Here is a 25803-nt window from a genome sequence, read left to right as displayed (position 1 = left end):
TTGTGGAGAAAAATTTGAGCTCATTGTAGTTGAGATAACATTCACTCTAGTAAATTTAGGCTGCGCTCACGTATCTGTGTTAAACGAATTGTAAAAAGATCATCCAAATTTTGTAACATGTGTACAATTATTATTATTTAACCTCTAAATATCTAACGATAAACCCGAAAATTTAGTAGAAATTTATAAAATTACACAAGAACAATTGCTATTACTCAAGAACCAAAATACAACTCAATATCTTCAACATACTTTGCTCTGGGACAAAGCAAAATGTATAAACTGTTACAGGCTAAAGATTCGAACTAACTTCCCAACAATTATTACACATGGACCAATAAACTCATATCACAAATCATGACATGGTAAGAGCTTAATAGCATCCTAACAATAATTGACCATTAAATGATAATTACATTAAGTAAACGTATGCTAAGGCCTGGTTTGGTATTGAGGTGATTTTGAAAAAAACTGGTATAAAAAAAAGCTCGGAGCTGTTTTTGTGTTTGGTAAACATTCAGCTTTAGTTTTTTTTCACAGTTTTGGGTGAAAAAAAAAGCCAAAAACAAGAAGCTGCAAAATCCAGCTTTGAAAAACCGTTTTTTTTTCACATTTGTTTTACATAAAAGTTTATCAAACACTATAACACTGTTTTTTTTTTCTTTTCAAAGCACTTTTACAAAGAAGTTTACCCAACACTCTGCTGCTTTATTTCACAGCTGCTTATTCTCACAAAACAGCAGAAACTATTTTTTTTTCAAAGCACAACAATACCAAACCAGCCCTAAGTCCTACCATTAAAATTGATAACAAAATAGTTTCAAGAACTCGTACATATTCACACCTTGATCCTTCAATTGCATTGCATCATGTGTTTCCACCAATTTTCGAAACTAGTCATGGGGTCCCCACCTTGCATTGAATAACTGAATCCCACTGGTAATATGGGGACTATATTCCACAAGAAGAGATGATGAGTCATGGAAATTGCAAAGGAAAATGTAGACTAGTCAAAAAAGAGTCCTTAAATCGCTGCGAATTTGATTCTTTAAAACACCAGACAAAACCGTGTCACATGATTATCCCTTGAAACGAAAACGTCAAACTGATCTTTATCGTGGATAAAGCTTGTGAACTTTGTTTACTTCTCTTTCCGCATTCGTGTCGGCGTCGGATTCATCATCGATGAAACTTAACTTTAAAACTTTTCACGTACAAGTGAAGAGTAGTATTTCTATATCTCAATACGAAGTTGCGAGACTAAAGTAGATACTCTCTATATTAATAGAAATGCTCTATACTTTAAAAGGCTTCTAAATTTTGATGAGGATTAGACTAAATCACTAAATATGACAAGGGAGAACGAAATGTTTCCTAACTATATTTTTGCGGAATTAATTGGATCACTAAATATTTTTGCGCAATGGAGAAGGAATATTTCCCAACTGTATGATTATGAGATGATTGATTGGGACACCAAGTATAGAAAAAGTTGGTGCGTCTGAGTCGAAAACAACTTAGCATTATCTCGAGAAAGTGGATTTACAAAATACTGAGTCGAATACCAAAATTTTCCACGCAATAAAAAGTCAAGAGAAAATATACTATATATATAATTAGCATAGAAAAGTCCTCCACCTAACATTCATAACAAGGGAACGAAGTATTCAATGATACGGGAATAAATCGCTAAAACAATTGTAGAAATCAAATCTAACAACTAAAACACTCATAACACTGCATGATACGTAGCATTCAAGTCACACTCCATAATAAGTTTAAACTAAAGAATGTAGGATAATTATTAGGGTCTATAATTTATTAAACAGAGTACCATCAAATCACGTACATATTGTTTACACCCAGTACAATTTAAACTGCCTATAAGAAGCAAGAAAGAAAAGAAAACAGACTCTTTTTTGGACTTTACTCGGAAGCAAATCCACCGTCCATCCAATCATGTCGGATTCGAAATTCGGGGATCCAGTCTAATCTGCCAAATAATCAAATCCGATCCATTCCACCCGATCCAAATGGAATTAGACCGGATCAAACTGGTCGATTTGAGCACATTGAAACGGATCTTCAACACCCGTATCAGCACTAATATATAGAACCAATACTGAAATATATCAAGGAGATGATGTAAAGATCAAGTTGTCCGATATAAAGCCGGTTTACATAACGGCCAGCAATGGCGGAGAGGTCACAATGAAGACGTAATGAAACTATCGATTAAATTCAATTGGTTGATCAATCTAATAAGTTCTGCACTCTAAAACCAGAATCACAAAAATGCAGCACAATATTGCTCTTCCTTTCTTCAAACCCTTTTTACGACAAGTAGACCAAAAAATGAAAAAAATGTTTGTATTAACTGGACGATCTTCACCTGAGACAGCGAGACGCGAAATAAAACTCTTGCCACCCCCTTCCAGAAACAAATCACATTTTATTGGTTCTGAGTTTCCTCTGGTCCCTTTGCTTTGCCTCTCAGCATGTCAGTGAAATTTCCCCGCATGATTCGCCTTAATCTAGTGTCTTCTGCAGGTGGTAATGGTGCAGCCTTCGGGGACTCAACCAGCTCTGGTGGTGGCTCAGGACTTTCTTTCTTTCCCAGTAGACCACCTTCACCAAAGAAACTACTCACAGACGATGCAAGCCCAGCCCCCATCACCTTACTGATAGTGTCGAAAGTTCCACCAGATCTGTCCTTCATTACAATTTCAAGGGCTTCTTTGTGTGCAGGGTCAAGCGCATCAGTGTCTCTCAACAAGTTCTGTATCACAGGCATAAGGAAGTCCCGAATACTTGTTGCTGAAATATCTGGATTCATTACATACATTTGAAACTCAATATCAGTAACACATTAGAATGCGCTGAAAAAACTGAAACATATGGCTGCAAATATAAACTAAGCTGACAATGGATTTAACATAATCGTAGTCCATCGGTTTAACATAATAGTGAGTCATCAAAAGTCTTTGCACAGATTGCAAACCAGTTAAGAATGCTAGGAAACTACAGTTTGGCATGGTGGGAATTGTTAGGGCACCAACAAAATAATAGTTTCTAAACGTGATTGTAAACCTCCAACGAAGATCAGTCAAAGTGAAAACTGATATGATCTAAGGGTATTGACTCAAACATCTTGTTTTTACATAAACACATGATTTCCAGCGTGTAAGCTCAAAAACTTAGAAGAACTAGTGAACCGTGTATCATAATAAACATTATAGTAGTTTAATATTGATGTTTGTTCGCATGTTAAAGAAGCATAACATCGTTGAGAGTAAAACTAAAAATAAAAATGCATGTGATTCCCTTTGACAAAATGCATAATGTATATTAATTCTGAAAATAATTTGCATAAACAAACCAAATTTCTTTAACATGTTCCAAAGAAGTGGACACAAGTGTCATGTTCAACATTATACGAAGGAAGCAAATGATAATGTTGCTCAAGGTGTGTAAGGGCACATAAACTGAAGAAAAATTAATAAAATAACTATAAATAGAACATTTGGGTCCTAAAAAAAAGAAAACCTGTTGCATCCAGAGCACGGATTGCTTCACAAAATGCATTGGCTCTCTCACGCCGCCGCATCAAGTCACTTGAAGGTGGAGTGGCTGTCAGTTGAAAAATCTTGGATAAAAGATGTACATCATGTCAAAGAAACAAAGTAACCCAATGACTATTCAATAATGAATCCACTAGAACATTGCCCAACGAACTAAATAATGTGTGTGCGCTTATTAACACGTTGATGAAAATGTGCTAATAGTAATTTATTGAGTAAACATGTAGAGGATATAATCTTTAAGTCGATCTGTTGTATGTGGTACAGCAACCACCAATGCACGAACCACGGCAATGGTAGCTTCATGAGATCCATCCTCAAGAAAAGCATCCATTTGAACACGTATCTTATCAACAATCTGGGAGGTTTAAATTTGGTCAGCCAGATGTATGAAAATTATTCAATTAAGATAGCTAATATCTTAATTGCAGAAGGAAGAAAATTCATACCATGTCATTTTTAAAATGTTGGGCCACTGCTCCAAAGGCATCTATGCTTGCATACTTCACACTCAGGTTTTGGTCAGAGCCCAGAGTAACTAGGGCAGGCAATATATGAGTTGATGCAACTTTTGCATCAATATATGGAACCTATAAACGAAAGGAAACAATTAATTATTGCTTAATGTCTGACACATAAAGAACATAGGACTCCAAGAATGGCAAAACTCACAATGACTTTCAACAGATTGGCAGCATTTATTTTCATATCTATGTTCGAGCTGACAACCATTTCCCAGAGTAAATTAAATATCATACCGTGATGATCTTCAAATGTGCTGCATTATGAAAAGCCCTTCAGTCAAAATTGAGTTATGAAAAAGTTAGTCGTAAAGAGTATTTATTGCTTTACTAACCAAAGGAAGCGAACAGCATCAACAATCTCAGCATTGCACTTCGTAGATTGATTTGCAACACCTTCAACTAATAGCTTTCTCAGGTACTCCAGTAATTGTTCATGCTTGCTTGGACCACCCAAAACACCAGCCAAGAGAAGAGGTAGGACACACATAGTAGCCAATCTCCTAGCCACAGCCGTTCTTGGCCTCAAACCTGTTATGTATTGTAGATAATATCCACAATTAAGAGCACAACCACATTGGTGTGAAAGGATTTCACATAACTTTAAAGTTATTACCTTTGATTCCGGAATGGGTTGCAGATGGAAAAAATGTCAATTCAGCATCTTCCCCAACGGCTACCAAGAATACAGGCAGCATTATGTGTGTCAAATAAGAATCCCCATAGAGTTCTGATACAGCCAACAGAAACTGCATTACCAACAATTAGATTAGAAACAACTAATAAAAGTATTGTTGATGATGTAATATAAAAATGACACCAAAGATAGAGAAAGATACCTTGGTAATTTGGTTTCGCAAATTATCCTCTTTTGGAGGTAACAAGCATGCGAGTTGTATTAAAGCAGGAAAGCAGTCAACATGCAGCCACTCAAATGCAGGCAATTGAACATGTCCACTATCGAGATAACAAAATGCTCATAAGCAGTTATAGTAAATCAAAATTTAACAATATCACTATCTCAAGACAAAAGTTAAACAGAAAATAGTTGACAGACCTGAAAAAAAATATATAAGAAAGTAAAATAAAAAAGGAAAAATGAGAATAGAGCTTACCCTGCATACAATTCAAGGAAAGATTTGGAAAATATTGTTCCAGTTGTTTCAGGATCAGAAGAAACTGGGCACATCTGAATTGCTTTCTGGTGCACATAAGGAAGAATTTCCACAAGCATTCGTAGTAAAACATCAACATTCCAGCGTTCTCGTTCACCTAAAACACGAAGATGTGACTCCACAGAACCTTCAACGCCCGAAAGAGGAGGACAGCGCTGCAATGTCACAAGGACGCAAATTAAAGAGTATTATTAGAGAGACCTTAGTCATAAGTGGAAAATATATTTAAACACAAACTGACCTGAACAGAACTTGATATATGAGAGAGTAGAACTCTTAAGATATGGTCTAATTTGTTTCCCCACTTGTTTACTGCAGGAACTAATTGCTTAAGCGTTGTTTCCACCACCACTCCAGAGGGATCACAGACCAATTGGAACATCAAGTCCTCGACCTATAAATAAAAAAGTACAGTAAAATATTGGAGAAAAATATCCTTGCCTACTTTATACATTTATTTGTTGTCAGTCATCATATTATGAGGACAAAATTCTCCATTCCCTAGACCATGTGGCATCAACCTGTTCTAGAGCTTACATTGTAGCCATTTCTGTCAAGTCAGAATTCCTCTCCATGAGAGCCTCTGAAGCATATTAGTGAGGCTGACCTTGTAATATTTGTCCATGTTCGGGAAGAGTGGAAGCAGCAATGCAAGATTATGTGCAGCAGCCTCGCGGACAATAGTTGCAGAATCTTCTATGAGTTGTTGAACAATGGACAATATAAGAGAATCACGAATCTCAGGACGGACAAATTCTGCAAGCTCTCCACATGATTGAGCAACTAGCAGCCTGCGTTCCTCATACATGTGATTTATCTGCAACCCACAAACCGGAGAAACATAAGAAAAACTTATCAGAAATACTAAAAGGTTAGAGAGGATCCTCTCAAGATGGGGCTCAAACTTACTTGTTCCCAACACTGGGGAAGCAATTCTGTTTCTGTTCTCATCTCTCCTACATCCTTAGCAAGGGTAACACATGCCTGAAATGCAGTTAAAATATTCAGGAACAAGTCCAAAGCACTGCAGCTAGTTACAAATAATGTAGTACTTTAAATATTAGCCTCACATCCATTATAATTCTTCTCTGCTGCTCATCTGGGCGTTTGATTAGATTAAACAATGTGTGGGTTAAGGAATCCCGAGTGCTGCTATCTGGATGGCGTTCAATCGCACACATGATTAGGGGAAGAAGCTCCTGTGAATACATAACCAATAAAAAAAATATAAATATGTCCTTCTGTTAAAGGATCCATTTAAAGGTCCATATGTAGAAAACTTAATATAGAATACGGTGTACATACATACAATAGATAATAATATAGATATACATTATATATACGCATACATAAAATATATATGTACATATGTTTATTAGGAAAAAGTAAAAGAAGCAAACCTCCCGATGGTTGATCAAAACATAAGGAACAATCTTTGGCAAAGCATCAGCAAGGATCTGAATGGTCTCTAAGCCCTGTAAAATATAAGCATAACTTTAGAAAATGAATAGAAGGGAAAGGCAGGGTTCCAAAGCTTCCAAAATATCATTCTATGTTCTATTACTGAAAATTTGATGGGTCATGGGTGTCCCATCCAAAATGAAAAGAAAAAGAAGCGTGCCAGGGTAGATATGAAAAGAAGAGCCAACCCTGGAAGAAGAAAAACATTTCTGATCCGGTCCGCCTATAAAGGCTTTGATGCAATAAAAGAAATGTAAAAGAAACTTGCCCTTTTCTCAGAAACATTTTCAGGACTAGGATTCTCTGACGTTAAATGTAGGCTGCTGCCTGTTGATGGTTCGCCATTTTGTTTGGAGATGCTATCACCATTCACCAAGTTACTGCTATCACTTAAAACACTGACGGAGACCTCATGTGAAACTTCCTTCGGTTTAACTGTGTTATCATGAAAAGTTGAGCAGCCAGAGACTGATCTTCTTCTTTTCCACAACTCTCGATTCCACATCAACTGGTGGGATTACACTTTTATCTTCATCCACGACAACGACCTTTTCTTCCATTTGCACAGACTCTTTTCCAAAATTGGTGGAATCTGAATAATCATGAGCTTTTGTGTTTTTGGATTTAAAACTTTCTAGTTCCATCTGTAGTGATTTAATTTCTTCCTTGTATTTTTCCAAGGATAGAGGTTGGATTTGATCAGTATCAGCAGCTACCATATTCCGTCCAGAACGATATCCTTCAATGTGCATTTTCAATGCAGTGACTTCAGCTCTGCAATCATTAAGCTCCTTTCTCTGGTGTTCCAAGGACTTCTTCAGATCTTGTACCTGAAATGAAGGGTTTATTATTTTCTTACGTATGAATATTCATTAGATAGCATCTTAATGCAGTGTAGTAAAGAGACTTACAAGGTTTTCTTTGTCTTTAAGATCCTTCTGAAGAGCTTCCATTGATTTGATTAGTGTACTTATTTGGCCTTCAGCCAAATCTTTGTTTTTAAGTAAGGATAGCTTTTCAAGATATAGACTCTCCTTTTCTTTCGATAAAGAATCATTTTCTTGGAGCATGGAAATTTTCTCCTGAATATAGCAAAGTATTTATTTTGAGTTGAGAAAAAGAAAAAGGAAAAACCCTACATAGCAGTTGAACTTGCAAAGTTTCAATAATTAACTAATTAACTGCAAGTCTTAAAACTTGACATCAAGACAATCTAGGTATTTAAGTCAAAACAGTATGCATCCACAACAAGTGTTGTTGCAGAGGAAGTAGAAACCTATTGAGAAATAAATTAAGAGCAAAACTTGATGAAAATTTCGCAACCCACAGATATACAGATAGATATGCTTGAGCCATGGTTTTAGAGGAAAAAAAATAGCAAACTTAAATAACAAATGCGTTCAGCACATCAGAAAGTAAAAGAGATGGGTTTAGTTGTGGTTGAGTTAGCTCAGACTTCCAAAGTGCTAAACATGGATTACTAGATAGACGTAGCAACAGCCAGCAACTAATGAAGCATTAATTTCAGATGAAGTTAATTTCCAATGGCTAAGACTATTTGTGCTACACAGCTACCCAAGTAATAAACATATAACAAACATGCTACAGGACACAGGCCACGACCACAAAAGCAGAAGCAAGTGAAAAGCTTTGAATCCCTTGTCTAACAAGGTCGGGGAAAGCATGGCAAAAGACATTCTGTATATGGAACTTCAGAAACTTGCCAACATCACATATTCTGGGAAGTACCTCAGCAGCCTCTGTAGTGGATGAAAGATACTGATAATAATAATGGCGCAGTGCATCTGGCACACATGCGGGTGAGTTCTTCCAAACGTCTAGATTCTGATCTGTGACCTGCGGAGAATGTATTGACAGGTTATTAGAATATTAAAAAGATTAGTCAAAACAGGGTATGATAATATACCAAGATTTGCCACACAAAGAAAGTGACAATAGCACCACATTCACCTGATGCAAAGGTTTAGAAACCTAGTGGGCCTTCCAAGAGATCAACCTAGTACAATAGTTCCTAAAAGTTGTTCAATGCTACGTATTACTGCAATCGAACAGCAATCCCAATCTTGTAAAACATCTTTCTTTTCTTTATTTTAAATATTTGTTTTCCTCAAACCATTTTCTTTCTTTTGGTGATAAAACAAATTAAGCCTGCTGTTGTTACAATGTTAGAAAGCTACCATTACTTAAATAACAAGTAAGTCAAACTAACATTAAACAACTCATCGGCAGGGAAATTCAACCATGAGCACAACAGGGTTCTTCACCCACAAAACTAGTTTTAAGCTTGACTAATCAACATAAAAACAAAAAACAGAATAACTTGTTTTTTGGTCTGACGATATTTGAGAGCGGAGTAAGGAAATACAAAGAAAGATTAAGGTATACTAGTTACTCATCATCCTTCCGCCAATAAGAGGGATAGAGAAGGTATTACACCAAGTGATCAGTAAGGATATTACTAGTTACTAGTCATCTTCTATATGGATTTGTTCTTTTATAAGAGTTGCATCATCTTTTTGGTGGCCCTCTTGTTATAGTACACTACATTTGTTGAATATTTGTAATAAATTTTATTTCTTATAGAATTAAAAATTATACCGATTGAAGTGTGGAAGGTCTTGGGAGAGATGGGTATAGCATGACCCATAAAACTTTTCAATAAGATTTTGAAAATGAAGAAGATGCCAAATGAGTGGCGAAAAAGCACTCTGGTGCCTATTTACAAAAACAAAGGCGACATACAAAATTGCATGAATTATATGGGTATTAAGTTAATGAGTCATACTATGAAGGTTTGGGAGAGTATAATTGAGCATAGACTGAGGCAAGGGACTTGGGTCTTAGAGAATGAATTCGGGTTCATGTCATGACGCTCGACGATGGAGACATTATATCTCTTACGAATATTGATGGAACGTTTTAGAGATATGCAAAAGGATTTGCTCATGGTCTTTATAGATTTGGAAAAAGCGTATGATAGGGTCCCAAGATAAATTCTTTGGAGGATTCTAAAGAAGAGAGGAGTTCGAGTGGCATATATCCAAGCAATAAAGGATATGTATGATGAAGCAAAGATTGTAGTATGAACTCATGAAGGACAAACTGAAAGCTTTCCCATAACCATAGGGTTACACCAAAGGCTCAGCTTTAAGTCCTTACCTTTTGACATTGGTAATGGACGAGTTAACTGGACATATTCAAAATGATATCCCTTAGTGTATGCTTTTCGCAGATGATATAGTACTGACAGATGAAACGCAGGGGGAGTAAAGAAGCTTAACCTTTGGTGGGAAGTGTTGGAATCTAAAGGTCTTCGCATAAATAGGTCAAGAACAGAGTATATGGAGTGCAAGTACCAAGGAGTAAATGCTTTCGTTATCTTGGATCTATCTTGCAAAAGAATGGAGAATTAAATGGAGATCTCAACCATATAATACAAGCTGGATGGATGAAGTGGAAAAGTGCATTAGGTGTGTTGTGCGAAAGTCGTATGCCACTAAAGCTCAAGAGAAAATTTTATAGGACGGCAATAAGACCAGCAATGTTTTATGGCATGGAATGTTAGGTAGTCAAAAAGTAACATGAGCAAAAAACGAGTGTAGCGGAGATGAGAATGCTTTGTTGAAATAGGATTAAGAACGAGCATATCCGAGGTAAAGTAGGAGTGGCCGCAATTGAAGATAAGATGAGACAAAATCGATTAACGTGGTTTGGACACTTGAACCTAAGACCTACAGATGCTCCAGTTAGAAAATGTGATTATGAGATGGAGGCTTAAGGAAAAAGGGGTAGAGACTTTGAAAGAGACTTTAATAATAATATGGAGTACTTGGAGTTAACGGGGAAGACTTGGTGCAAAATCGAGCACAATGGCATTTAGGATTCAAACAGCCGACCCCACTTAGTAGGATAAGGCTTGGTGGTGGTTGTTGTTGTATAGAATTAAAAATTAAAAGTCATCTCCAACACTCTCAAAGCCCCCATATCAATTTGTAGGTGATGGATTTGTGACACATGTTTGAAGCAAAACTTCTAATGTTTGGATGGAAACGTTCCCCTAAAGAATGGCTAGAAATATAATTTACTCACTTTTGATATAAAATTTTAAACTTTCCAACATCACTTGCCTTCAAACTGGTTGAATTCATGTGTCGCCCTGACGGTGTTTCATAGCTCTCCCTAATGATGGGCTGTAAAACACAAAATAAAATAATCTCTAGACAGGAGTATCAATAACCCAACAAACCACAAACTCAACCAAACACCTAGCAAAAAGAAATTCTAACTAAGATAGAATTCTAATTACAACATAATTTTACACTGCATATACATAAAATCTAGTAAATATTGTTAAGACGTGTTGTGTAGTTACCCTAGCAAGACTTGTTTACAATCCAGTACGATTAATCTGCTGTTGGAGGTTGAATCCAATAAACAGTAGGTAAGCCACAGAAACGAAAGGACTCGTCCTTTCACATATAAAAATACTGGGGAAAAACAAGGAAAGAAGAGAAACACACAAAGATAGATGCAAGAAGAGAAAAAGACAAGCATTCATGGTGATCCATACCTCCTCAAAAAACGTCATTGCAGTGAGCCGGTACCCCTGCTATAAGCAAATATTCTTTTACTGCACAATTAAGATCTCTGCGTTCGTTGTCCTTCAATGGACCCAAATCAGAAAAGGAAACATCTCTCTTTTGCCGCTGAAATTCTGGTCCATTATTTACGGAAACATTGGCATTTGAATCTGAATACAAATATGAGCAGAAAGTCATGGAACAGAAACATTTGCAGTTTACTAGTAAAGGAGTATATTGCATATATTGTGAATCTCGAATTTTCCACTGTTTACAGGTGAAATACTGATTCCTGAAAATATAAATGCAATGAACAGTAACAAGAAGACGAAAAAGTGGTGGAAGTCTCCAGCAATGGCATTCATTTGTTAGAAGGTTTTCTACAAATCTGAATTCCAGTACATCTAGGAACAGGCACGGACGGAAAGAAAACCAAGGTTTTATGGGGCTGTATAGTTTCAGCTATCTTTTGGGCTATTTGGATGGAAGAAACAGGCTGATTCTTTAGGACTACGAAGTAAGTATAAGGGACAATCTTTGGGATAAAGTTTGGTTATGGTTATCTCTGTGGGCATCAGTTACTACAGAATTTAGAGATTTGTCTTTTTCAGAAATTTGGTGTAATTGGAATGCTGCTATTAGTTAGTTTTGTGATGTTTTCGTAGTTCCTAAGTGTCAGGGTGATGTTGCTATTTATCCTGTTTTGTTTGTGCTTTTGCAGACTTCTTGTCCGCTCTTGTATTTTTATTGTTTCTTTGCATAAAAATTTGTTTCTTCTTCAAAACAAAGGAACAGGCATGGATGTCAATATCCAGTATGACAAAACCAACAAAGCTTGCCTCGTTATTTTACCTAATAACATCACTATAGATGTGCCTATGGCATTATGGTCGCACTTTATGACAAGATATTGCAGAGATTTAATAACCAAACTACATGAAAATACAAAGTTACTTAATACAAAGTTCTGCAGCAAACAATATCACAGTGACTACCGTTCTAAAAGATATATCAGACTAGAAGCTAAAACAAGCATAAGAATAGAATTTGAAGTTCTGGAAAGAAGGGAAACTTACCTCTCAATTCATTTGAAGGTGATTCTGCTTTCTTCTGCAATTCGGCCTTCAGTTTTGAAATGTCCTCTTGGGCTAAGCGAAGCTCATATTCACTAATTGCTAATTTTTCTTCTACTGCTTCTTTCTCCTCTAGCAAACATTGAGGGTCTGCAACTGCATTCCAAAAATCAAAGCAGTAGAAAAATAAAACATTAGTAATGTTCCAATAGAAAATATTAGTAACAAGATTAAAGAGGTACAAGAAGTTTTCTTTTCAAGCTTCAATCATCACCTCATGAGGCAGAGACATAAACCATTTGTAAATCAGTTCTATCACTTTACTGAGAAAGTTCAACTGAAGTTATATTTAGTTAGCTCAGCTTTCTGTTTAGTGGGCTCATTAGGCTTTCTTGCCCCCACCCCCCTACACACACACTCAGTCAATCACCACTACCAGAAACGCCCTTTGTAGTTGCACTTAGAAGCCGCAACATACAATACAAATGGAATTCCTTCCCTTGGCTAGTATTTTTTTTCCCTTTTCATTATAAACAAAAATCAGTTAGGGGTTGGGTTGGTAATGGTAACCTCATTAAGAAAAAAGCATACTAGGATTTTTTTAGTTCAGTTTTTCGAACTGACAATCAAGATCAAGCCCGTTGCACTATTTTGACAAGCTTATTTTCCCGAAACTTCAGGTTTTAATGAATGAACCAAAATTTATACAGAAAAGGCAACCAATGAAGCAAACATAGTTCCACTTATCAGAAAACACAACTAAAGAAGGCTATACAGAACTCCAGAACAAAGCCATCAAGAAACTGATATTCAGATCTCGCACCTGGCAGCCGAAAGCACATGCAATACAGTTATGCACCCACCACATACTCACACTTTTGGTTGCGTTCTCTAAATATGCCAAGTAACTCGTCCGCAGAAAGTAACATTTTCACAAAATTGACATATTGCTAAACTAATTTCTTTCTCAATTCAGGCTAATTCCTAGAATAAACCAGTGTTTTCTTCCAACCAACTGCATTTCTGCCTATAGCCTATCGCCTATCGCCCATCCTTTACATAGTGCTTCTATCTGATGGTTGAGGTAGCCCATTTGGGCAGATAATTAAAAGCATTTCAAACACTTTTGAGTTCTGTAACTAGTTTCAAATATAACTTGCCCCTCAAACAAACAAAATGTCATTCAACTTTCGCTATAATTGCCATCAACAACGATGTTTTGAATGCGAAAATTTTCAGTTATCATTAGCAAGAAGCCGCTAAGGAGACGAAGGATCATTCAAAATTAGGCAAAGTAAACGATCACGAGCGCGCCATTTTGATGCCATTAACAATGCCAAAGAAAACAGAGTAGAAACCAAAATTCCAAATCTATTAGCTCAACACATCCCCGCATTTTCTTAGAAACCAAACAGAATTAACGAAGATTTAAAATCAACCGAATTCAAACAGATTCAGAAGAGGCGAGTGTGAATTGATATTACGAACCTCGGAGAGAGTTGAAGCGAGAGATCTGATCGGAGGGGAATTGAGAGGAGTCGGCGAAGAAGTCCTTGAGTCGAATGGCCTGGTCATCTCTGCCATCGTCGAGCAGCTCGTGGAGTAGCTCGAACGCTGTGAGCAGGTAGTTCTCCTCGAGCAGAAAATTCACGACGCAATTGCACAACGACGACCTCTCCACGTCCATCGGAGCTCACAACCTCCGAACTTTATCGCGACGCCATTGAAGAACCAGAGAACCAAAGCAGATCTCTCTCTGTCTTTCTCTTATCGCGGCGTATGTTCTTCAGGAGCTCCTGTGGATCGAGTCGTTGAGTTGTGAGAGAGAGAGAGAGGGGAAGGACCGAGGGAAGGACCGAGGTAACGTGGGCGATTGGGTGCGACGCATCATTCTTTTCATCCGTGTTCTCTTGTCTTTTAAACCGTCGATGTGATGCTTGTTGGTTGTGTAGATCTGCTGACCACACTTTTCATTAGTACGTTCACCACGTGTATTTTGCATGGAAAACTGGAGTGGTGAACCACTGAGAAGGTCAACAATTGACTTTTTTTTTTTATTTTTTTTTTAATACATCTATATTTTTACAGTAGGAGATAGAAGAATTTGGCTAAATCATACAATAGACAACCTAATTCGGTATCTAAATCACCATCCACGAGAATTGAACCTAAAACCTTTCACTTCCAAGTGAACATAAATACTCCCAATCCACAATACTGAGTGGCAACTGTTATTTAATTTGAAAACTGTAATCTTAACCTCAAATTAAATTACAATTTTCGCACCTAGTATTGTTTTGAAAAGCCACCATGTGGCTTATGCCAAATTTCTCTATCTCTAAATATAAAATATATCGTTATATTTAAGAAAAACAACTTTGCAACCTTGCTGCTTTTGTGCTAAAACCAATTATGAGAACGTTCCTTGTAATTCTTTATTTCTTATAATTGGTTTAATCTTTTAAATCAAACCATTTCATTCATTGTTGCAAATCTCTTTTGATGAAGCAATATAGGCAAAAGCTAGCTTCAATGGTATAGGCAATTGAGTATGTAAATTTTGCATGCTCTCCCAAAGTGGTAATGTTACTTATTGTAGAATTATCAGAGAGATGGGCCGAAGGCCCACCTTTAACAACATCGATATTGTCCCCAACTTGGTAATTACCACCTACCTAATCCGTCAAGTGTGATGTTTTATCATAAATACCTCGATATTAGTTGAAGTGGAATTAGAATATTTAACTCTTCTTTTCTCATAGATACAGTTGATGTGGAACATTTCAACACGCCCCTCACGTGGAACCCAATTAGTGGGTCACATGTGGGAGATCCACACAGTGACAACCACGTAGAGCTAGTGGGACTCACCCAACACACAGGGCCAAAGGACCCACCATCATCATAGCAGTCAAGGAGACACACCCATCACATGGTAGTATAGCACGGGCCTGCTCTTTGTCTTTAATACCATGTAGAATTATCAGATAGACGGACCGAAGGTTCACCTCCAACAATACTGATGTTGTCCCCAACTTGGTAATTACCACATGTCCAATTCTTCAAGTGTGGGGTTTTATCATAAAAGACCTCGGTAGTAGTTGGACTGGGTATTTAAACTTTTATTTTCTCATAGATACGATCGATGTGAGACATTTTAACACTTACTACACCACGAGTAGGCAAATCAAGCCCCACATCTCTTTTATTCATAACAAAATATTTTTTGTGGAAAAAGATGACAAATCTAAAAGATAAAAGTAGATGTTATCGATGAAAGAAAACAATTGAATATAAATTTGACTACTAGGTTTAACTAATCCATTTTAGTGATAAACTTTTTTTATGAGTCAATTGAGTAAGCAACATGTAAAACCCCACCCTCGTTTTATTTAAAAACAAAAAGGCCCACCCCTTTATTTGGGTCCCTCGACCCCAATCTCTCTTTATCATCTCATTCTTTCTCTTTTCCCTAACTCTCTCCTATTTACCCATGCTCTCTCTCCTTCTGCTCGAGTACCACACCCACGCACCCACCACCACAACCACCTTATCACTTCGGCGAGCACACCCTCAAGCAACCATCATTCTAGGTCCTAAACTAAGCAAGGAAAACTCTTCTTCTCCTTCACATAGCATGACATAGTTACTGTGCATCCATTTCTGACGATGTATTGTCGTCCCCTGCGAAGGTGAGCTTCAAAACTCCTTCTATCTTCCTCCCCCGTAGGCTAGATCACTTTATTGACGATTAAAAGTGACTTCGATGAAGGTTTGGACGTGAAAACAGATTGTGAAGTTTCCCCCATATTTTCCAGCGAGAACCCGGCCCTTGCAGGTATTTTCCAGCCGACTTCAGCCATTACTTGCCTCGAAATTGGTATAGATCTCTTCCTTGCTTCATGGACTTCATTTTGGTTTACGTGAAATGGTTATGTTTTGAGCTTTGTCGGAGCTAGGGAAGTCCCCGACTTTGTTCTGGCTTTTCTCTTCCTTTAGGTCTGGTGACCTATGTGTTAGACTCAGGCCAGGTTTTCAAGCCCAAAGCCCCAAGGAGCCGAGGCCTTTTGGGCCATGCAAAGAGGGCCTAAGGCCCGTGAAACCCCTAAACCTTTTACCTAGAAACCTAAACCCAACCTAATTTCCTAATTCTAGAACCCAACCTAAAACCATAAGCGAACTAAGGCCCTTGGGCCGTGTGAAGCTTGGACCCAAGCTCAAAAACCCTAGGACCCTTCGGCCCAAACCCTCCAGCCCATCAGACGGAATATTCCTGGAATATTTTAAGGAATATTCCCCTGTTGACTTTTGTTGACTTTTTGAAAATTTAACTAGGACCTTTCTTAGGGTAATTCAACGTCCTAAATCTATTTTTTTGACATCCGTTTTCCCAAATTCAATTGTTATAATAGAGTTTTATTAATTGGACCCTTTATGTGCGTAGGTGCATATATCGTGGCATCTCCACCTTCGCTAGTTCTCGCGGCTCTTCGGCGGCGAAGTATCTATGAGTGGACCCCTTCTAAAATGCATGTTTTAGTAGTAGAAATACATACATGAAAAGCATGATTTACTATGTTTTGTGAACTTTTTATGAGAAATTGGTTATCATGCTATACTGTGCTTATTTCGAAATACCATTTTTTCTATCAAAACCATGTTCTTGTAAGGTATTTGATGGATGACGATATATTATTTAGAACATGTTTTCACACACTTCTTTATAGTATAGATGATGGATGACTTTATACTATGAAGATGCTTTTGATATATACGTATTTGGAAAGATTATTTTCAGTGGTTTTGTGCATATCTAGTGGTCCCTATTATTGACATTCGGGTTGGGTGCTGTAGGAGCCTTCAAGCGATTGATACATATATTGACCTTCGCGTTGGATGCTGTAAGAGCCTTCGGGTGATTGATACTTATATTGACCTTCGGGTTAGGTGCTGTAGGAGCCTACGGACGATTGATACTTATATTAACCTTCGGGTTGGATGCTGTAGGAGCTTGCAGGCAATTGATATTTGTGAAGGAAGTGTTCTGAAAGAAGAGTTATGTGTTTTGCCTTTGGGTGATCGTGATACCACTAGTTAGCACACTATATACAAGATACGTTTTATGAAAGGTTTTATGGCATGCTAGGGTTTTCGGAAAAAACATACTATATATTGTGCTATTAGTTTTCATAAAACTTGGTCCACTCAAGTTTGTTTTGCGCCCTCATCAGGGCTAAGAATTGAGGCTTACAATCCCGGCGTCAAGACACTTCCGCATCAGCATCTTTGAGTCCTCTTGGTGTAAGACTCACTCCTTTATTCATTAACTTTTACATTACTTTCCTTTTAGTGTTCTAGATTAATGTATGCTTTGAACATGTTCCTCATTTGTATATTAATTATATTTAAATTTCTATTATTCTTATTCATATTTTTTTAGTTCTCAGCATTTGCACTCAACAAATGGCTTTTGTCACCCTTGGGTGTTAACCAACACGTACCTACCCTGGTGTTCGGAGAATATCGGGGTCGGGGTGTGTTAGATTGGTATCAGAGCCTAGTTTGTTTAGAGTATACATAGGATCTTCTGTTACTGTAGTAGTGCGTCTGTCATGACATCATTTGGATGTCACGACTTCCGGATTTGCTGTTATTTGGCACGGTTGTGCAATCCTCATCACGTTATGAATTGTCACATCCTATTCAAGAAGAAGAAACTCATGTTGGGATTGTGCCTCAGAGGTGACGAATTGGATCGTTGAACGACTTTCAACATCAGATCGATACTCTGCAACATGCGTTCCTTAGGAATTGCAGGCAGAGTTGGTTTTACATTGAAGTGACGTGAATAAGGAAACTCAGTAAAAGGAAATCTGGTTAGGACCAGCTAAAGATCCGAGATGGCAATGCCACTTTGCGACATGCGTTTCCTTAAAATTGCGGGCAAAGTTGGATCGACTTATAAGTGTTTGGAAAACAGAAAGTTTTTAATGGTATGAGTTGTTTAAGACCAATTAGAGACTTGAATTGGTGATGTCACTCTGTGACATGCATTCTCTAGGAATGGTGGGCGGAGTCACATCTATTTGACAATTATTCGGAACATTCGAAGTTCATGTTGGAGAAAGGGAATGGATGCTAGTTGTTACGAGGATTAGTAAGTGGCAGTTTGGTGGGATCGAACTAATGTCCTCGGACTTGTTCCCACTGAGTAAATTCGTGTGGATCTTTAGAATAATTCTCGGCAATTGTTCTATCGATTACCTCATTGCTTACTTCAACGACGAAGTCAAGTTCACTGACCTTTGACCGTCAGCTTCACACCAAATCCTTCGAGCGTTGACTTCGTCTAGAGATTATACTTTTCTTGGGAAACTCCTCGGCAGCAGACGCTATTCTCACCAATTTCCCCAAAATGAGTTGAGATTCTTGTTGTTGTTGTAGTTGGACTTGGATGATGAAGATCTAGTCTTGTTTGGATAAACAAACTCCTTGAACTTCACCTGGGTCTGGTACTCGGCGGTAAACCCTAGCTCATTGTCAAGTACTTTTTGGTAGAGGTGAACTTAGCCTCTTGCTTGTAGCCCAACTGACAAGTGTTATTGTCTACTAACTATTCAGCCTTGTAATTTTCTGTGTAATTTAAGACTCCACCATATTCATCATTGTACGAAGATTGAGCTTTGCTCTGAACTTCTCTAGACTCATAGAGCTTTGGTTTGCTCAAGGGCATCACTCTAAGGTAGCCAATCGAGCCACTGCATGCATATGTAGGCTGTTTTGTATCTTTTTTCTTCGTTATTCTATTGATTCAAAGGTTCTATGTTTAATTTTTGAACTTTGAAACATCTCTCACAAAGTATTGTGAATTACGATGTCTTTGGCCTTGTCAAATCTTATTAGCAGTTCTTAACTATTCTTTGATATTAGACCTATTTCCTTGTTGGCTAAGAAACCAGTTAACCTTACTGTGATGATTAACCAAATAATCATAAACAGTGACTTTTATTCTTGGTTCAAATCCCTATATCTTGTACTCTAAATTTTAATGGACTTGTTTTAACCCTCAAATTCTTGAGTGTTCTTTCAGCCTTCTCGACATGGTTTCTTGCTCAATCAGTGAGGAATTCACACTCGATCGATTTGGTGAAAGTGTGCGCTCAATTCTTATCGATTCAGACCGAAACGTTAGGAGCATAACCTTTTCACAAGCTTATTGGACTTACCAGGAAGAGTTCCATATGGTTATGAGATTTGAGCTGCCTATTAGTAAGGATTGGTGAGGGTAGTGGTGCGAGTGGTTAATGGATTGCATCACCAATCACTATCTTCATGCAGAAATGATTAGCCACTTCATATTATATTGCTATAATTCATAGGCATCACATCCTACTCTAGTAATTCTTTCCCACCAATAGATTAGTTCGGTTGCTCAATTATTTTTAGTGTATCTTCCACCCAACCCTAATGCACCTTTGATAGACATCTATTGAGATTAAATTCCATCTTGAGTTTCGAGTCTTGTATCTGAACGATCTATCTAGACCTTGGAGGATGTGTTGTGTTCACTCGTATTGTAGCTTTGGCACATTTAGAAGTTGCACTTCTCTCGAAAAGTTTGTATTCTCATGGGGTTTTTAGGTTGATCACTTAAGAGTCTTTCTTCTTTCCACCAACTTGGGCTTTGTTTGGCTAGAAATCTACGACTAAGGAAAAATGGAGAGGTGGTTTAAACACTATAATAGCTTCCTAGAGATACTGCTTATTGAGGAATGTGACTTCTTATTTTCTGCTTGCTTGACTCGAGCTTTTGGTTATACCATTAACATGGTAGCCACTTCTCTTGAATTCCAAGATACTGTTTTCAAATGGATTCTTTAATGGTGAAACACTGGTGTAGTTAGTCACATTTGGAAGAACTGAGAAGGATGGTATGCTTGGTATTGGATGAAGTTGTCACGACGACATTGCTTATTTTGTTCACATGGGAATGGCATTTTTTGCAACATGGTACAAGAGTTTTCTACATGCAACACTAGTTAACAAAAGAGTTTTGCAAACTTGTTTTTGGAGGATCGAATTTACGACGTGTGAAAGTGTGCACCCTTAGGAAATCACTGCTTGCTTATTGAGACAACAAATGTGTGGTCGATATCGCGGGCAGTCGACTGTGATATTAATAGCTTATTCGTCAAGCAAGTGGGCATGAAGACCCTTCTATGGTAGATGTTACTGATTTGTTATTGTTGGGGCTCGACCCAAAGATAACTTTTCTCGCAATACATGACATTACGTATGTTTGGGCGAGACCCACTTTCGTTTTTGGTTTTGGCTTTTAGTACGAGTTTTCAACCTATATGTTTGTACATATTTATTTTGACGCCATCAGATTTTACGTACATATTTTTTGACCTTGTGTCGATATATGTTTTTAGCTTTATATCTTTATAAAGTATGGTTTTTATTTGTACACTGACAGGGGAAGAAGGTATGAGCCTAGAGGCATGAAAGATGGAATCATTGCAACTTGATCATGACGGTGTGGCATTTTCCCTTTTATGCAATTGCTCTGACTTGATTTATTTGTTACGTGTGTGTATATATATATTTTTATTTTTATTTTCTTCTCCCTATTTTCGAGTATTTCAGTGTAGTAAGTTATTTCAAATTTTGGGGACGAAATTTTCTTTAAAAGGGGTAGATTGTAAGACCTCATCCCCGTTTTATTTAAAAAAAACAAGGTTTTTGGGTCTTAATTGGTGAGCCCAAAGGGCCCACCCCTTTACTTGTGTCCCCAGACTCCAATCTCTCTTCATCCTCTTATTCTCTCTCTTTTCCCGAACTCTCTCCTCTCTACCTGTGCTCTCTCTCTCTGCACTCTCTCTTTTTGCTCGAGCACCACACCTACGCACCCACCACCACAACCACCTTATCCCTCAAGCAATCATCATTCTAGATCCTAAACTAAGCAAGGAAAACTCTTCTTCTCCTTCAGATAGCATGACATAGTTACTATGCATCCATTTCCGACGATGTATCGCCGTCCCCGGTGAAGGTGAGCTTCGAAACTCCTTCTATCTTCCTCCACCACTAGGCTAGATCACTTTATTGACGATTAAAAGTGACTTTGGTGAAGGTTTGGACGTGAAAACAGATCAGGAAGTTTCCCTCATATTTTCCGGCGAGAACTCGGCCTTTGCAGGCGTTTTTCGATTGACTCCATCCACTATTTGCCTCGAAATTGGTAAAGATCTCTTTCTTGCTTCATGGGCTTCATTTTGGTATTTTGGTTTATGTGAAATGGTTATGTTTCGAGCTCCGTTGGAGCTAGGGAAGTCCCCGGCTGTGTTTTAGCCTTTCTCTTCCTTTGGGTTCGGCGACCTATGTGTTGAACTCAGGTCAGGCTTTCAAGCCCAAAGCCCTAAGGAGCCAAGGCTTTTTGGGCTGTGCAAAGAGGGCCTAAGGCCCGTGAAACCCCCAACCCTTTTACTTAGAAACCTAAACCCAACCCAATTTCCTAACTCTAAAACCTAACCCAAAATCATAAGTGAACTAAGGCCCTTGGGCCATATGAAGCTTGGAGCCAACTCAAAAACCCTAGGGCCCTTCGGCCCAAACCTTCTAGCCCATCAGATGAAATATTCCTAGAATATTCCCTTGTTGACTTTTTTTAACTTTTTGAAAATTTAGCCGGGACCCTTCTTAGGGTAATTCAATGTCCTGAATCCATTTTTTGACGTTCGTTTCCCAAATTCAATTGTTATAATAGAGTTTTATTAATTGGACCCTTTATGTGCTTAGGTGCATATATTGTGGCATCTTCATCTTCGATAGTTTGCGCGGCTAAGTGTATGTGAGTGGACCCCTTCTAAAATGCATGTTTTAATAGTAGAAATGCATACATGAAAAATATGATTTACTATGTTTTGTGAACTTTTTATGAGAAATTGATTATCATGCTAAACTAAGTTTATTTTGGAATACCGTATTTTCTATCAAAACCATGTTCTTGTAGGGTATTTGATGGATGACGATATACTATTTAGAACATGTTTTCATACACTTCTTTATAGTATAGATGATGAATGACTTTATACTATGAAGATGCTTTTGAAATACACGTACCTATGTTTGGAAAGATTATTTTCAGTGGTTTGATGCGTATCTAGTGGTCCCAATTAGTGACCTTCGGGTTGGGTACTGTAGGAGCTTTCGGGCGATTGATACTTTTATTGACCTTCGGGTTGGGTGTTGGGTGCTGTAGGAGCCTGCGGGCGATTGATATTTGTGAAGGAAGTGTTCTGAAGGAAGAGTTATATGTTCTGCCCTTAGTTGATTATGATACCACTAGTTAGCACACTATATACGAGATACGTTTTATGAAAAGTTTTATGGCATGCTAGGGTTTTCGGAAAAACCTACTATATATTGTGCTATTAGTTTTCATAAAACTTGGTCCACTCATATTTGTTTTGTGCCCCCATCAGAACTTAGAATCGAGACGTACAATCCCGACGTCAAGGCACTTCCGCATTGGCATCTTCGAGTGCTCTCGGTGTATGATCCACCCTCTATTCATTAAATTTTATATTGCTTTCCTTTTAGTGTTCTAGATTAGTGTATGCTCTAAACACGTTCCTCATTCGTATATTAATTATATTTAAATTTCAATTATTCTTATTCATATTTTTTTAGTTTTCAGCATTTGCACTTAATAAATGGCTTTCGTCACCCTCGGGTGTTGTCCAACAAGTGACCATCCCAATATCCCACGGACATCGGGATCAGCGTGTGACATCGGGATCAGGGCGTGTCACAACATGTCACGTCAGAATTTATAGTGTAATTTAACCTACTTTAATTACCTTTGGAGATTTTTGCCAAAAGAAAATTACTCTTAAAGATTCTCTACACATGAGATTAAGGTGAATAAAATTGTGGTAATAGTTTGAGCTCCAAGGTGATTGATGACTGCGTTCCCAGTTGTGTAACTTAGAAGAGACTGGGAGCGGAAAACAAGTATTCTATCATGTTTAAGTAGCAAGGGTGTGGAGAAGAAACAACCTTATATTAGGAGGTTACTAAGTTGGGTTTTTGCCAATCCTATTTGTAATTGTTTGATTATTGATAGGATTTTTACCACCTGTAAAAGTTAGGATAAAAACACTTAAAAATACTTGCAAGAGTACAAGGTAATCGTAGTATAGTCGGCTCTAGCAATGTCATTCTTTACATGGGTTGAATGAATAATTTATGTTAAAACCAAATCTTAATTAATTATATGAAAACAAAGTTTAGAAAAAGATGATTTTATAACCTAAAATTTAGAAACAAATTTTAGTAAAAACAATTAAATAAACTGAGAAAGTAAAGAAAAAAAAAATAGTTTTGAAAATAAATTTGAGCACTACGGTTTTGCTGTCACCTTAATAATCCTACACAGTTCTTCCAATTACTTATGAATTACACATGTATATTTTGAAGGTTACGTTTTGCTAAAGTATGTCCTACTTGAAACCTCCAACATAGAACCTATATGTAATCTACAACCCGTCCTTGCTATCTAGATCGAATGTGAACATGCAAGACTCATTAAGTTTTGTGAAACTTTTGAAAAACCATATAACCCTTAAGACGTGTCGTCCATCCTAAGAAGTTACACATATTAGCCACAAGAAGCCTTAATCAATTACAGGGACAACCCTCTGTCAAAATTGCATCTAATTACTTTTCTAAATATTCTAATGGTGCCCAATCAGTAAGACAAATAGATAGTTTCAACATAGTGATTAATAATTCAAAACTTGTATGCATAATATCATAAGCAAATTGAAAAGAAACTAGATATTTTTGCTAAGGCTTGTTGCCTAGCCCTAGCAAAAGAAACTAGTTACAAACAATCATAAAATAAAATATTATTAAGAACATGGATAAAAAACATCTTGAAAATAAACTTAAATCATCAAAAGTAGGGCCTCCCTAAAGTCTTACCTAAATAAATCTTACCTAAAAAATTATCTTCTAAACAATAAGAAACATAATAGAATAAATAAAAGGTTTCTATTTATACTGAAATTCGGATTGCAGAGCCAACTAAATCAACTTCGATTTCATTTTCCTCTGCTTTTCCTCTCTCTCCGCTCCCCATATCTCTCGGCTTCAAGCCCACAAACCAAGTAGTGACGATCGAAAGCCTCAAACATGGCGGAGGTGAAATGGAGGTACAGTGACGGTCGACAACCACCTCCGGTGTTGATGAATTTTGCCGTCGGAAAGCGTCCTCGCTCCGATTATGGTATGTTGAATTTCTCGATTTTCCCTTTATTTGAGTTTCCTCTCTCCTTTTGCGTTTGTTTAGGGTTTATAAATTAGTGTTCTTAGGAATTTTAGGGTTTTCTCGCTCTCTTTTTTTTCTTCAGAAATTGCACTGTATTTCTCAGATCGGAGCTGTTCTTATTTTGAAAAAATTGGACTAATGTTGATTTTAGCTTTCGTCTCTCTGGTAATTACTCTGAAACCCCAAAAGATTTGAAATTCTGGGAATTATTCTCATTGTTTTTGACAATTTGTTGTTGGAATTTGTATAAATTGCTGCAATTATGTTGTGAAGTGTTATGATTATTTCAAAGAACACCAATTCTATCAGTTGCAATTCTGCAGATGGCTTATGAAATAATGCCCTGCGAAAGGAAGGGAAAAAAAGCTTAGAAAACACCATCGGATGATGTTTTAATCAATGGAGCAAACTGTAATTACTCACATTTTAACAAATGAAGGTTTCTTATTTCACTTTTTTGCAGGAAGCTATTAATTCTGCATCATCGATGACTCAAACCTTAAGCGGAGAAGTGGCTGACATTCAACATAAGCTCATAGCTCTTGTAGCTGCACGAGGAAACTCAAGTGTAGTAAATCCTCTGGTCACACAACTCACTAATGGACCTTTGGGTGGTCTTCATGAGAAGGTTTATTCTATCTTAAATATGTGGAATATGTGGATATGTAACTCCACATGTTCAATTTTATCAAATGAGTGTTGGTTGGTAGGCTATTTTAATCATGAAAAGAAATTTATTTTAGTTGAGCAAACATTATGCACGGACTTGGAACTTCTTCCTTTGAATTGTAGTTGGAAGGGTGTATGATAAATTTAGTGGGATTTGAGCATAAGCCGGTTGCCAGCCCAATACAACTGATCGCATCCCGCAAGATTAATTTATCCACATTGAAGAATTTCTCATTATACAATTCTACTACATTTTTTTTCAAATTTAAATTTAAATATAAATTTTAAAATTTTGGTTTTGATTATGCAATTCGTGGATTCCGTCTTGCTGCGGTATATTTAAATATTGTTGCCTGCTGTCCTCCACCATTTGAGCCTGGGCCTC

At 37.3% G+C, this 25803-nt stretch overlaps 1 protein-coding gene across 1 annotated transcript; it reads right to left on the bottom strand.

Moving 5' to 3' along the window:
• Positions 1-1791: 1791 nt before the first annotated feature.
• On the bottom strand, positions 1792-14211 carry LOC103948478 (RAB11-binding protein RELCH). The gene is given in 23 exon segments (XM_009359510.3): positions 1792-2826; positions 3547-3660; positions 3816-3939; positions 4031-4171; positions 4254-4359; positions 4438-4633; positions 4719-4851; positions 4942-5059; positions 5218-5432; positions 5519-5671; positions 5885-6094; positions 6187-6261; positions 6348-6476; positions 6678-6752; positions 7007-7194; positions 7197-7223; positions 7226-7568; positions 7650-7820; positions 8488-8595; positions 11330-11365; positions 11367-11509; positions 12416-12568; positions 13901-14211. Coding segments are annotated over 23 exon segments (3531 nt in total). The 5' UTR covers positions 14100-14211; the 3' UTR covers positions 1792-2452.
• Positions 14212-25803: the final 11592 nt, after the last annotated feature.

The sequence above is a fragment of a genome, unplaced genomic scaffold (genome assembly GCF_019419815.1).
Source record: "Pyrus x bretschneideri cultivar Hongxiangsu unplaced genomic scaffold, Pyrus_bretschneideri_v1 Contig41, whole genome shotgun sequence".
Lineage (NCBI taxonomy): Eukaryota > Viridiplantae > Streptophyta > Magnoliopsida > Rosales > Rosaceae > Pyrus > Pyrus x bretschneideri.
The sequence above is the reverse complement of the archived record's forward strand: the minus strand, read 5'-3'. Positions and strand labels throughout refer to the sequence as shown.